This window comes from Balaenoptera ricei, chromosome 4 (assembly GCF_028023285.1).
Source record: "Balaenoptera ricei isolate mBalRic1 chromosome 4, mBalRic1.hap2, whole genome shotgun sequence".
Classification (NCBI taxonomy): Eukaryota; Metazoa; Chordata; class Mammalia; order Artiodactyla; family Balaenopteridae; genus Balaenoptera; species Balaenoptera ricei.
The window spans coordinates 146,986,266-147,000,136 of NC_082642.1; the positions used below are offsets into that span (position 1 = coordinate 146,986,266).

A 13,871-nucleotide genomic window follows, 5' to 3' on the forward strand; every position below is an offset into this window, starting at 1 on the left:
AAATAAGTTAGGTTATATTTTAGAATATGTTCTATTGCTAGGGCTTATCAATTACAATAGAATTCGGATTTCTTAACAGATAATATATGGTTGTGGACAAAAAAGAGTCTATCATTATACTAAGGATTATGGACATACTTGATTTTAGACTACACAAATTGGAATGGGGATTATGTGAGTCCAGTAATAGTAAATGCATTTAATACACATGAGGTCAGAATGTCTAAAGCAAGTCCTTTTTATTCCTCTCACAGATGACTACAATCTATATGCCCTTTAAACTTTTCATCTCAGTTTGAAAACAGTCATAAAGCAAGTTCTCCTGCCTGATGTACTTACAGTTTCTGGCAAGCCTCTATAAAACACATTGATCATAACCCACAGTTTGAGTGAAAAGCAGGTGTTAGACGTAACTGGTGGAGGTCTTACTAAGCACTGTCCGGTTCTGTTGTCCCTTATCTGTGTGTGGCGCAGGACGCCCAGCGGCTGGATATCTGTGCTTTTGCTTCTTTCTGTTGCAACAGCAGAACCCACAAAGCAGACCCCCTCCGATGAAGAGGACAGCGGTACTTGCCCAGCCAAGGAAGAGTGCCGCTCCCAGCTCTCGTTTCTGACCTATGTGGATGGCTGGGTTGTAGAAATCCCTGATGATGGTATTGGCTGTCCAGGACACCGGAATGAGAACGAAGATGCCCGTCAGGATAAAGAGGGCTCCCGAAGTCCCCAGAAGATATGCTTTAACCCTCTCGTTAGCGCCTGTGCACTGAATCTTCCTCATGCCACAGATGCCAATAAGCAGAGCAATCAGACATAAGGCAACAGCTACACACATGAGGGCGCGGGCTGCTTCCAGGTCAGGTGGGAGAGCCAGCAAAGAATTGTAGAACTTGCACTGCAACCTAACCTTGACTTGTCGGATGCAGTTCATCCAGAGCCCTTCCCAGACCCTTTCAAAGACAATAATGTTGCTGCCAACAAAAGCTGATACTCTCCACTGAGGCAGAAGTGCTGTGGCCAGAGTCCCCACCATGCCGAAGAACCCAAGAGCCAGTCCAGCGGTTTGCAGCGGGTCAAATGCCATGGCCTCTGCTTTAAATACGGATCCAATATGCAATGGAAGCTGCTTACGACCCAGAACGGGGAGGTCTCCGTGAGGCTACAGCGATCTCCGATGGTGTTCTCCACTGTTACTGCCCAGAACATTTTAGTCCAAACCTGCAGCAATGACTGAACGTGGCTTAACTAGAAGTACCTGTTGTACATGCATGCTGCCCTCGTACACTCGCATTCACTTCATACTACGTATGAATTACTCACTAGTCATATATAATTGTTTCTCAGCCAATAAGAACGTAACCAGAGGTGTGCCAAGAAATACTGCATTCAGCGTTAGTATTTCTCATATTATTATTGGCTAAGGAATGCTGTGATTATGTGCCAAAACCTCCATTGTGGATTGCTAATTACAGAGCTGAAAACCTCCTGTCTAAAAATCACTCTGATATAAAAGTATAAATATATATGTTAAGCCACCACTGAAGAAAACACCAACACCTTGCCAGTTCTTTGGAGAGCGTTTGCAAAACACTTTGGACTTCAGATGATCTATTATTTTCTTCTAATCTAAGCCACCTCTCTTTAATGTGGTTCATGAATCCTGGTTTTAATAACGACTTCTTGAATCAAATAAGTGTTCAGGTATTATTTTCAAGACTTCTACTAAAATTACTGATACTTTATGAAAAGAGGCATCCTAAGCAAGACATTCAGATTTCATAGTTTATTTCTAAGATCCAGAAAGCAAGAACAAGGAGAAGCACTTCTTATTATTGAATTTACTGGTAATTATTATATTATCTGTTGAGTAACACCTTTCTCTCTGGTGAAATAATGTTTAGGTTATAAATGTTCATTAGATGTTTCTTCAACAGCAGCTTGGAATATATCATATTTATCAAAGCCAAAAATGTATATTCCATTTTTATGGAGCAAAATGAAAGTGGCCCTTTGGATTAGATGTGTAATTACTTAAATCCAGGTAACAGAAAAATTTTTAGAGATGGAAGGCAGCTTCAAAGTCATCAGGCTTAAGTCTCTCATTTGCTAGATGAGGAATGTGAGGTTTTCAGAGCACCTGGCTAGACTAGCTGCACGGTAACTGATCCAGGAATAGATATGGTCTCTAACTTATGATGCTTCCCTCCTCTTTCTAGTCTGACTCAAAAACAGGAGGATAGAAAAGAATTCAGAAGAATTTTCATATGAACGGGATTAAACCTGAAATTTAGTGCTATCCCTTCGATAGTTTTCAAATTTTCAAAGCAAGTAAAATTCAATTGAGATGGTTTCAAAATCTGAGAGTCAAGTTGTCATTTTTGATGGTCACATTCCTGCCATGGTTCAGACATGAGGTGGGGAGTAGGCTTAATTTGGGAAGTGTGAACTTTTCCTCTTTTTCTTTCACATTCTACTGCAAGGAATCCATTCCAAGGATGAAAACTATTTGAAAGCAGGCACACCAAGCATGCTCCAGGTGGGAGGCATTACAGTTTCCGAAAGGTCCTCCATTTTATTCAAATATAAGTCAAGAGATGATGGGTGGTCCAACACTATTCAGGTTTTAAGAACCCATTAATTTAATTAGAACATGTGAAAACTATTAAGTTTCCAAGAAGGGTGGTCCACCTATATATGTATGTATCTATGTATGTATGTATGTATGTATGTATCTATCTATCTATCTATCTGTCTATCTATCATCTATCTATTTATCATCTATCTATCGTTGTTGCTGATGTTGTTACTTTCTTAGTACCATCCTAGACCAAATAAGAACTTCTTCTCTAAGAAATGTGAATCACTGAGGAAACAGATGACTTCTGTGTAGTTCATAGTTTCCTAACACCAACTAAGGATGAAGGGTTTTCTCGGCCGTTTGTTTGAGGTTGTTGAGACACAAGTTTAACCATTCCCACCCTGAAGGGATTTGCCAACACTACTCTGACTTATTACTTCTATTTCCTCTTCCTCATTCTACCTAATTTTTACTCCTGTCTTTATTTTGTCCTGGAAGTTTCCAACTTCCAACTGTTTGATTTTTTTATCAGACAGAACATCTGGTCTGTATTAAAGATAAACACAAGTAAGAGCATATGTTTACTTAGAATATGGAGGCACATCCTAAGTATAAGTATAATATGAGAAACATAATTAATGCAGGAGCTTTAGTTGTTTTTTTTTTGCTCTCACAGTCAAAGCCAATCGTCAACACTATCTTTACTTTCTCTCCTTTACATTTAAGGGGAGATATTGTTTTCTTCTCTAACTTTTCTGTGAATCTTATCCCCTACTTCCTCAGGGGCCCTTGGTCCATTGATCATCCCCTACTTTCATTGTACCTATACCCTCTTTGTCTCTCTGAATTGTCCTTTAGAATACAAACATACTCAATTCTCTTCCATATTAAAATTCCACCTTGTCAGATCTGTATTCCCTGCTATGTATTCATATACATCTTTTGGTCCACCTTCACATTTTCCCCTTTCTAGAAATGTGACAGAATTCTGGGACATCCTAACTGCTATCTCCAAAGAACACTTCCATATTCTTGCTTAATTGTCCTTTCTGTAAAGTTCAAAATAAACCACCATCTTCTAGATGAGGCAGTAAACAGGACGTGCTTTGGAGAGAGGTTTGTGTCAGTCTTGGCTTGATGGCTTAACCATCAAATTTGGGTATGTTTTGAACTTTTCAAAGTTGCCTGTTCTCCAAAAGTAGGACAATAATGATACCAACCTCATAGGGCTTCCTTGAAGATTAAGTTTATGGAATATGTGCAAAGACCTGGCTTTGACAAGCACCCAGGAAATGTTTGCTGTAATGTTTGTCTCTTTTGCCTTTATTATATTATCCTGCTTACCACTTCTCTACATGTTCATCCTCAGTCTTTTCATTCCATAAGTGCCCTGACCCAGGTTTGCTTTGTCTGGTTTTTCAGGCTTCCATATATACCTCAATACTCTTTTCCCCCAGCACATGCTTTCTAGGGAGTTTCACCAAGGGCCATAGCTTCTGCTATGTCTTATTGGGCTATAAGTTTCTAATCTTTTATCTTCAGCGCAGGCCTCACTCTGTTTATCACCCAGGTTTCTTTGTTTCTCTCAGCCCCTCAGTCAATAGGAACCTGTGGAGCTCTTATGCACCGAAATGCCTCTTCCACCTGCTAAGAGTGCCAACAGCAAAATGATCTCACCTGTCAGCCACCTTCAGGTATTGCCTGAAAACAGCCATCTCACCCAAAGCATTCCCCATTCATGGGGACAGCCTATATCCAATGAATGACTGATCAATATAGGAGTGTAAAGGTCTAGCTCACTAGCCCCAACTAGGGGTTAACTCTAAGGGGCGATCCCAGCTCCAGAGTTCACTGTGGGGCTAGCTTATGATTTCACTGAGTCTGTACTACAACTTGACTTCTTATTTCCAATTCTCTTCCTTCCCTTCTTTCCCATAAGTGTTGATCCCAAGAGCACTCTATAAAACCCAATGCACAATCTAATCTGCACCTCAGAGTCTGCTTCCCTGGGAGCCCAACTATTGGTTGACACCTTATTATAATTCATTAAATATGTTTCCTGTTCTAACATCACTATGCCTTAGTTTGCCTTTCAACATTCTTACTTGAATCATTTCAATAATGTTTTACCTAGTCTCCTTGCCTCTGGTATTACTCTTATGTCGCTCAACCTCCACTAGGGACCATAAAGACTTTGCTGAATCAAATTCTGAACACGCCACCACCTTGCTTAAATTTTTTCAGTAGTTCTCTATTTCCTCCAAGATAAAATACAAATCCCTTAGCAGAATGCAAAAGAGCAATCCTTGGCTTGACCCCTGCCCAATTTTAAAACATATCTTCTAAACATGACTCCATCCCATGTCTTTACAGAGCTTACATTTTGGTGAGAGTAGTAAATATTAAACAAGCAATTGCAAGCACAAAAATATGTAATTACAAATTGAGATATCGCTATAGATAAAAAATATAGGGTATAGAAAACAGGGTATAAAGAGAGTGTAAACAGATGAGACCTCAATTTTAATTACAAGGTGAAGAAAAGGCTCTCTGACAAAGTGATATTTAAGCCATAACCTGAAGCTTGAGTAGGAATTAGCCAGACCATCAGATAAAGAGTGGGTTAAAGAGCATTCTGGGCATGAAAGAGTGTCTGGGTGAAGGCACTGAGGCCAAAGAGAGCTTGGAGCTAATGCAGCTGGAAGACCTTGAGCAAGAGGGAAGTGAGAACTGCTGACGGGCAGATGAGGCTGCAAATATAGGCAAAGTCCAGATACGTAGGGCGAGTGAACCATTTAATAATCTTCTCAGAAGATCAAAGCAAAATCAGTTAAAGATTTTAAGCATCGAACTGACATGATCAAAACTGCATTAAAAAACATACTAACTATTAAGGACCTACTGTATAGCACAGGGAACTCCACGCAATACTCTGTAATGGCCTATATGGAAAAGAAAATAAAAAAGAGTGGATATATTTATATGTATAACTGATTCACTTTGCTGTACACTTGAAACTAACACAACATTGTAAATCAACTATACTCCAATAAAACTTTTTTGAAAACATTGCTATTTGGTGGGAATAGACTAGAAAGGCATACAGTTGAACATGAAGAAACCAGTTAGAGGGTTACTGCAATAATCCAAATGAGAGATGATGGAAGTTAAGTTAGAAGTATCAATAGTGCAATGTAGAGGACAGGATAGATTGTGCTATGTATAGGAGTTATAACTGACAAGGGTGAGTGATGGACTAGAGGTGGGGAAATGTGTCAGAGATGACTGTCATACCATTGGTATGAGCACCATTGTACCCAGGGATGCAAGTACTGAGGTGTGAGACACTGAAGAATCGGCGACCTTGTAGAAACAGGTCAAGAGTTAAGTTTCAGATGTGAAGTTGAGTAGCCTGTGAGCCATCCCAGTAAAGAACATAGGAAATTAGATTTTGTGGAGCTCATAGGAATAGTCTGGACTGTACATATATGTAAGAATCCACACCTCCATCCTGAACACAAATTGTCTATGATTAGATCACCATCAGTGAGAGGAATCTGACAGTACAGACTGCTGACTTACTCTATCCTCATGTCCTCTTGAGACTTGTTCTGAGGTCTTAGAGAATCTAATTTAGGTTGAGGGACTTTTGCAAAAATGTGTCTGAGTTTTACTTGCAGCATCAGCTTCAAGTAAATAGGAGTGGAGGTAGAACATCAGACTGAAAGAATTAGGATTCACAAAGCATCCTCATTTTGCCTTATTTTTCTCCCCCTTCAAGAGTTTCACTCCGTAAAATGTTCAGATATTCTGCTAACTTACTGTATTCTATTTTGAAAGTTACTGTTCTGTCTCCCTCCTTGTCCAGTTCAAGTTTTAACAAGTACAAGTGAATGGAAAAAGTTTGAATTGAACGCCTGTTAGATTGATTTGAAATTGTATGTAAGTAAATGTATGAATACACATGCATATATGGAAATTTTTATTCTTTTATTGACTTTAATGTATGCTATCCCCTCTACGTAAAGAGCTTTCCCAATTCCCCTCACTCATGTCAACACATACACATTGCCCACTTGAGAATTATTCATTCTCCTTTAGATTTTGATCCAAATTTTGTCACAAGAGAAACTTCTGAACTATCAGAATATATTACACTCCAATTCCACCCACTATCTCTGCCACTGTTTTAGTCTTTTATAATAATATGCATTTTTCTCCATAACATTTTTCACCAGTTCTAAATGAATATACATTTCTATTTATGTTCATTTAAGTCTGTTTCCCATCTAGAGTATAGATTCTATGCGAACAGAGACCATCTATTTTGTTAACAGCTAGAATCACACTGCATAGCAGAGAGGCTGACCCAGATTCGGGCAGTAGTAACCTGCCCAGGAAATATTGTTTGAATGAATAATGAATTAATTAATAAATACAATGCTTCATTTAGTTAGGCCATCCACTAATTTAAGGATTGGCATTTAATTATATCTTCCTAAATTATAAATTCACAGTTTGAATACTTTTCTACAGAGTTAAAGACTGGATTTATGTAATGAAATATACTACGTAACAATTTAAACATCTCATTTGTTAAAAAAAAAAAAAAATGTTCTATTCCAGGAATACATTTGGGGGTAATCTAAAATCCAACTAAATTAGGTTTAATACCACCAACTAGTCTATCAAATTTATTATCTTTCATTATTACTCAAATTCCAACTTTTTTAAGGCTACTTACATGCCAGTATTTCAAATGGACTTTTCTGTGAATCCATTCAGGGAAATTTGAGTCCACTCTAATGCAAACCTGTGTTAAACGCGTGTCTTTTTTGCTTCTGCACACAGTTGAGTATATGCTATAAAAATCCTTGAATTTATCTTCCTCCCTCCCATTTCCTTCTCTCCTTTCTTTTTTCAGTCTCATAGGGCAGCAGAAATAATTGAAGAAGACTTGTAAAAAAAAAGGAAAACAAAACAAGAATCCTTGTGATTAATGAAAAGAAAATGGAATTTTGGGGGACAGGGTACCACAAGAATAGGAAATAGAAGATAAAAATGACATGAAGTTTGTCCACAACATACGTTCCCCATTTGCTAAGCATTGGCCTTGAATTTGCACGTAAGCCTTTTAGCAGTAATGCAGAGTGTCCAGGCAATAAAAACAAATACATTTCTTCAGGAGTTGCATAACTCTTCTTGCTTATGACACCAGAAAGAAATCTCTTTCACTGTGGAATACAATGAACAACATCCCTGCAGTAAGTATAGTAGACACATTTGACCAAGTGTTCTTCTTCTACAGGAGTCTAAATAAGGTGGCCCAGATCTTGGAGCTATGGTTCTCAGCCCTGACTTTACATTAGAATCACCTGTAGGAGCTTTGAAACAATATCAGCAAATTGGGTCCCACCACAGACCCATTAAACCAGAATCAGGGGGTAGGGCCCTAGTGTCAGAATTTTTGTTTTTGTTATATTTTGTTATAGTCGCATCACTATTTTGAAAGCACCTCCTGTGATACTAATATGCAGACTAGGATCAGAAACACTGCTTTCTAGTTTCTATTCCAGTGGTTCTTGTTTTTTGCTTTTTAATTCCAATCATATAAGGGAACTTATTAACCATATCAAGTCCCACATCCAACCAATTAAATCAAAATAGCTCAAGATGGGAGCCAGGCATCAGTATTTTTTAAGTGCCTTAGGTGATTTTAGTATGCAGCTAAGACAGAGTCACTGATCTATATGAATGGATGGGTTGTATATCCTCAAGGTAATTTTACATTAATATTAATTCTTTCAGTAGAGCTTTTGAGACTTGAGATTGAGTTTGAGGTTATACTCCTTGACAAGAACCTGCAGTGTAAATATTGTACATTGCTGGTTAAACTCAGTCTTATGTGAGTAGGTGGTGAACGGCTTTGAAATAAAAATGATGAATGTTTTGCTCTTATCTCTCTGCAATTAGGCAATGTTATTTCTTAAAAAGCAGGGTAAGGGCATGACATTTACCAATTATAATTGAAAACTCCTCAACTGGAGTATTAGCACAGTGCTTCTAACTATAAATTATGTTCAAATACCTTTGAAAAATAAGTTAAATTTTTTTTTATTATAATACTGTACTACTTCAATTATGTTCAGACATAAATGTGGTACAAACTTTTATGCTTACGGTTCTTACAAAAACCATGAAACCAAAATAAATTAACAAATTAATTACAAGCAAGACTGCACAATTGATAAACTTTAAATTATAATTACTTTTATACAGTAGATAATATTAAATTTTGAAACTAAATTCTGGATGTTAGAAATACTAGCAGAAAGCTACACTTCCATAATTTGTCCTCCACTTGTCATTTTTTTGTCAGATTTTGAATGTGATGCACCATTACTTGAAACATTCATTTATCATTATCATTTTTTAATTTTAACAATAAAATTATTCTTAATCTGATTCAATATTTTAATAAGTCAAAACACTTGAAAGCATGCCCCTAAGTAAAATATGGCAAATTAAAATGTACTGTTCTTTACTGCCTATTTATATCTATGTTTACTAATGAGCTACACAAAGATCAGATCTGCTTATTACGTTTGATCCAAATATGAGAAGATTTCAGCAAGTTCTTTCTTTCATTTGATTTTGCCTGAATGTCTCTGCATATTGTAAGGCTCAATATCCCACTAACTGGCTTTTTGACTATGAACTCTACATGTGCACAGTGTACCATGACCACATTTGACCTTCATTTTGAAAATTATTCCAGTGTAAAATGTCATTTTCATGAAGGCAAATCAATGTCTCTACCACATGATTTAAAAAACTAAAACCTAGTGTTGAATTTCTTTAAATTGAAACTTATCACTGCAAAAAATCCTATATCTGTATAAATAGTAAACATAATTCAACCAGTAACTGTATTACTGACCAAATATTCTTAATTTAAAATTTGGAGAAGCCAACCTGAAAGAAGTCAGATGCACATCAAGCACATTACATGTTTAACATTTTCAATTTAGATAATCATTTGCGTCAATCACTTGGGTCAGTCATAATTGCAGTTGTCATCTAGATAATCCATCATAACTAAAAACTCTCATTGAGCAGATGTGTCTGCAAATATTTTGGAGACTCTCAGGTTCACACGGTATCAGTTTAAACAATACCAAAGGACCTTTCTAACCCTTGGTTTCCTCTTTGGTATAAATGGGTTAAATGACATATTAGCAAAAATTGGTTAACATTAAATATGGTAAATAAATGTCCCATATACTAATTTTATAATAAAAAATTGATCAAAATGTATCCATTCAATAATTAATTTTATGACTTTTTTGAGATAAACAGTCCATATTGTCATATTTTATATATAGTTTATGTTTTAAAATAATTTTAAATTTAGAAAAAAATTGAGAGGCTAATACAGGCAGTTTCCATACTTCTTACTCAGTTTCATCTGTTACTAACATCATTCATCGGTATGGGATATTGGTCACAATTAATAAACCAATACTTATACATTATTAGCAACTAAAGTTCATAGTTTATTCAGATTTTCTTAGTTTTTAGCTATTATTCTTACTCTGTTCCAAGATCCCATCCAGCATACCACATTACCTTTGGTTGTAATGTTTCCTTAGATCCCTTTTGGTCATGACAGTTTCTCAGACTTTCCTTGTATATGATGACCTTAAAAGTTGAGGAGTACTGTTCAGTTATTTTATAGCAGGGGTCCCCAACCCCCCCCACCACGGGCCAGTAGCAGTCCATGGCCTACTAGGAACAGGGCCACACTGCCCGGTGAGCGAAGCTCCATCTGTATTTACAGCTGCTCCCCATTGCTCGCACTACCGCCTGAGCTCCGCCTGCTGTCAGATCAGCAGTGGCATTATAATCTCATAGGAGTGTGAACCCTACTATGAACTGCACACATGAGGGATCTAGGTTGCTTGCTCCTTATGAGAATCTAATGCCTGATGATCTGAGGTGGAGCTGAGGCTGTGATGCTAGCGCTGGGGAGCGGCTGCAAATACAGATTATCATTAGCAGAGAGGTTTCACTGCACAGAGACCATGATAAATCAGTTGCTTACAGACTCATATCAAAGCCCTATCAGTGAGTGGCAAGTGACAAGCTGCATCTGGTGGCAGGCTTTATAGTGTCAGGTGAGTTGCTATACTTCAATTGTACAGCTGCATCTGGTAGCAGGCTTTAAATCTGAATCTGGCACTTATTTTAGTCCACATGTGGCTTGCCCATTATTTTATTTACCACTTCCATCCGAACCTCTTTCCCACACTATGCACTTTTCTCAGTCACAGCTTTGGTAAGCCCACAAGCTAACCTTAGACAAAATGAGTAAAAAACAAATGTTGCTGGAGAACTTCTTTGAAAACCGGGAAAGACCCAATGATGAGACAGCAGAAGACTCTAATACTGCCGACAAAAAGAAAGCTACATTTAAAAGAAAATACCAAGAGTCCTACTTAAATTACCGGTTCATTGCAACAGGTGATTCACATTCTCCAAGCCCACTTTGTATAATATAAGGCGACCGACTATCCAACAAAGCCATGAAACCTTCAAAACTGCTTTGCCACATAGAGACCAAGCGCCCTGCAGCAAAAGACAAGCCTTTGGAGTATTTCAAAAGAAATAAACGTGAACACAAAGAACAGAAGCAATTATTGAAGGCCACCCACGACTTTATCAAATGCGTCTGCACTGAGAGCATCGTTCTTAGTGGCTAACCGCATTGCTAAAGCTAAGAAGCCCTTTACTATTGCCTGCTGCTAAGGACATTTGTCATGAACTTTTAGGAGAGGCTACAGCTCAAAAGGTGGCACGTGTTTCTCTTTTGGCTAGCACCATAACTAGACGAATTGATGAAATAGCAGAGGATACTGAGGCACAATTGTTAGAGAAGATTAATGAGTCACCGTGGTACGCAATCGAGGTTGACGAGTCTACCGATGTTGACAACAAGGCAACAATGCTTGTTTTTGTGTGATATATTTTTCAGGAGGATGTGCATGAGGATATGTTATGTGCACTTTTGTTGCCAGTCAACACCACAGCTGCAGAACTCTTCAAGTCTTTGAATGATTACATATTAAGAAAACAGAACTGGTCATTTTGTGTCAGTATATGCACAGACGGAGAGGCTGCCAGACTGGACAGCTTTCTGCTTTCACTACTCGAGTCAAAGAGGTCGCTTCTGAATGTGAGTCTATGCACTGTGTCATCCATAGAGAAATGCTGGTTAGCCAAAAAACGTTACCTGAACTTAGCAACATTTTGCAGGATGTGATTAAAATTATCAGCCACATTAAAGTACATGCCCTTAACTCACGTCTGTTCGTGCTGCTCTGTGAGGAGATGGACACAGAGCACACACGTCTTCTCTTATACCAGAAATGAGATGGCTTTTTAAAGGTAGATCACTGGTCAGAGCTTTTGAGTTATGAGAGCCGCTCCAGAGATTTCTTTTAGAAAAACAGTCACCACTGGCAGCACATTTCAGTGACACAGAATGGGTTGCAAAACTTGCTTACTTGTGTGACATATTCAACCTGCTCAATGAACATAATCTGTCACTTCAAGGGAGAACGACAACTGTGTTCAAGTCGACAGATAAAGTGGCTGCATTCAAAGCCAAACTGGAATTATGGGGGCAATGATTGAACACTGGGATTTTCGATATGTTTCAAACATTAGCAGAGATTTTGAAAGAGACTGAGCCAGGGACTTCTTTCTCCCAGCTGGTACATGATCACCTATCTCAGCTTTCAAAAGAGTTTGAGCATTACTTCCCAACCACAAAAGACCCCCGAACTGGGAAGGAATGGGTCCACGACTTGTTTATGAATAAGCCAGGTGAATCAACGTTGTCTGTGCTAGAAGAGGATCAACTGCTTGAGATCGCAAATGACGGTGGCCTTAAAAAGTATGTTTGAGACAACTTCAAATCTCCATACGTTCTGGATTAAAGTCAAGGCTGAATATCCTGAGATGGCCACAAAAGCACTGAAAAGCCTGCTTCCATTTCCAACATCCTATATTATGGTTTTGTTTGCTGCCTGCCTTTTTTGATTTTACTTATTCTTTGCTTTAACGTACATGCTTCATACAATACTGATGCACCACAATCAAATCAGTTAATATTTTCCATCATGCTTTTATTGAATTCCTCGGTACACTCTTCTATAAACTATTCTAGTTCTCAAGAAGATTCTTATTTTTTACAAGAAAATTTTAATGCTTTGATTATTAAATTAATATATGATGTGAGATAAGAAATTCACTCTAATTCTTTTTTTTCATATTTTTAGCCAGTTATATCTACACTTCTACATCTTTTATTGTTTTCTCCTTTTTTTTTTTTTTTTTTTGTAACATGTTGCCGTTATCACAGACTGTAGTAAGGAGAAGAGTGGTCTTCCAAAGATGTCCATAAGTTTAGTTACATGAAAAGGAAGAATTAAACTTGCAGATGAACTTAGATGATGGTAGATAACATTTTTTTTTTGAGACTTGAGTGTTCCAGTTTTTATCTTTACTTAAAAAATTTTTTTTAATTGGAGTATAATTACTTTACAATATTGTGTTACTTTCTGCTGTACAACAAAGTGAATCAGCTATATGTATACATATATCCCCTCCCTCTTTGACCAGAGCTCAGCTCGGTGCTCTGTGATGACCTAGATGGGTGGGATGCAGATAACTTTAAGATAGGGGGATTATCCTGGATCACATGAATAGGTCCAAGGTAGTCAAGAGGGTCCTCAAATGTGGGAAGCAGAAGAAAAAGAACCAGAGAGAAGACAGTATGTGAAGAATAGCCAGATGTTGGTTTTCAAGATGGAGCTTGGAGGTCATAAGCTAGGGAGTGCAGCCAGCCTCTAGAAACTGGAAAAAGCAAAGAAACAGATTCTCCCCAGAGCCTCCAGAGAGACCCTAGCCCTGCCAACACCTTGATGTTGTCCACTGAGACCTGTTTTGGACCTCTGACCTCCAGAACTGTAAGATAATAGATTTGTGATGTGTAAAACTCTATGTTTGTGGTAATTTATTACAGCAGCAATGGGAAATGAATACACGTGTATATCATTTCCTTATGCTTGAAGCACCCAGCACCCTGGAACTCTACACTTCTTCATTTGCATGTTCACTCTTGGTGACCTCATCCAGACTGTGGCTTTAAAATCATTTCCACATTTGTGTCTCCAGTTGCTGTCACTTCCTTGAACTTGGACTCATCTATCTAACAACCTATTAAACATTT

At 37.9% G+C, this 13,871-nt stretch overlaps 1 protein-coding gene across 1 annotated transcript; it reads right to left on the reverse strand.

The window, feature by feature from the left end:
• Positions 1-403: 403 nt before the first annotated feature.
• On the reverse strand, positions 404-1,081 carry CLDN17 (claudin 17). The gene has a single exon (XM_059922252.1). It carries the CDS (start codon positions 1,079-1,081, stop codon positions 404-406), a length of 678 nt encoding a protein of 225 aa, XP_059778235.1.
• Between the last annotated feature and the right edge of the window lie 12,790 nt (positions 1,082-13,871).

Coding starts and splice junctions, on each gene's coding strand:
- CLDN17 (XM_059922252.1), bottom strand. CDS start 1,081: ATGGCATTTGACCCGCTGCAAACCGCTGGACTGGCTCTTGGGTTCTTC.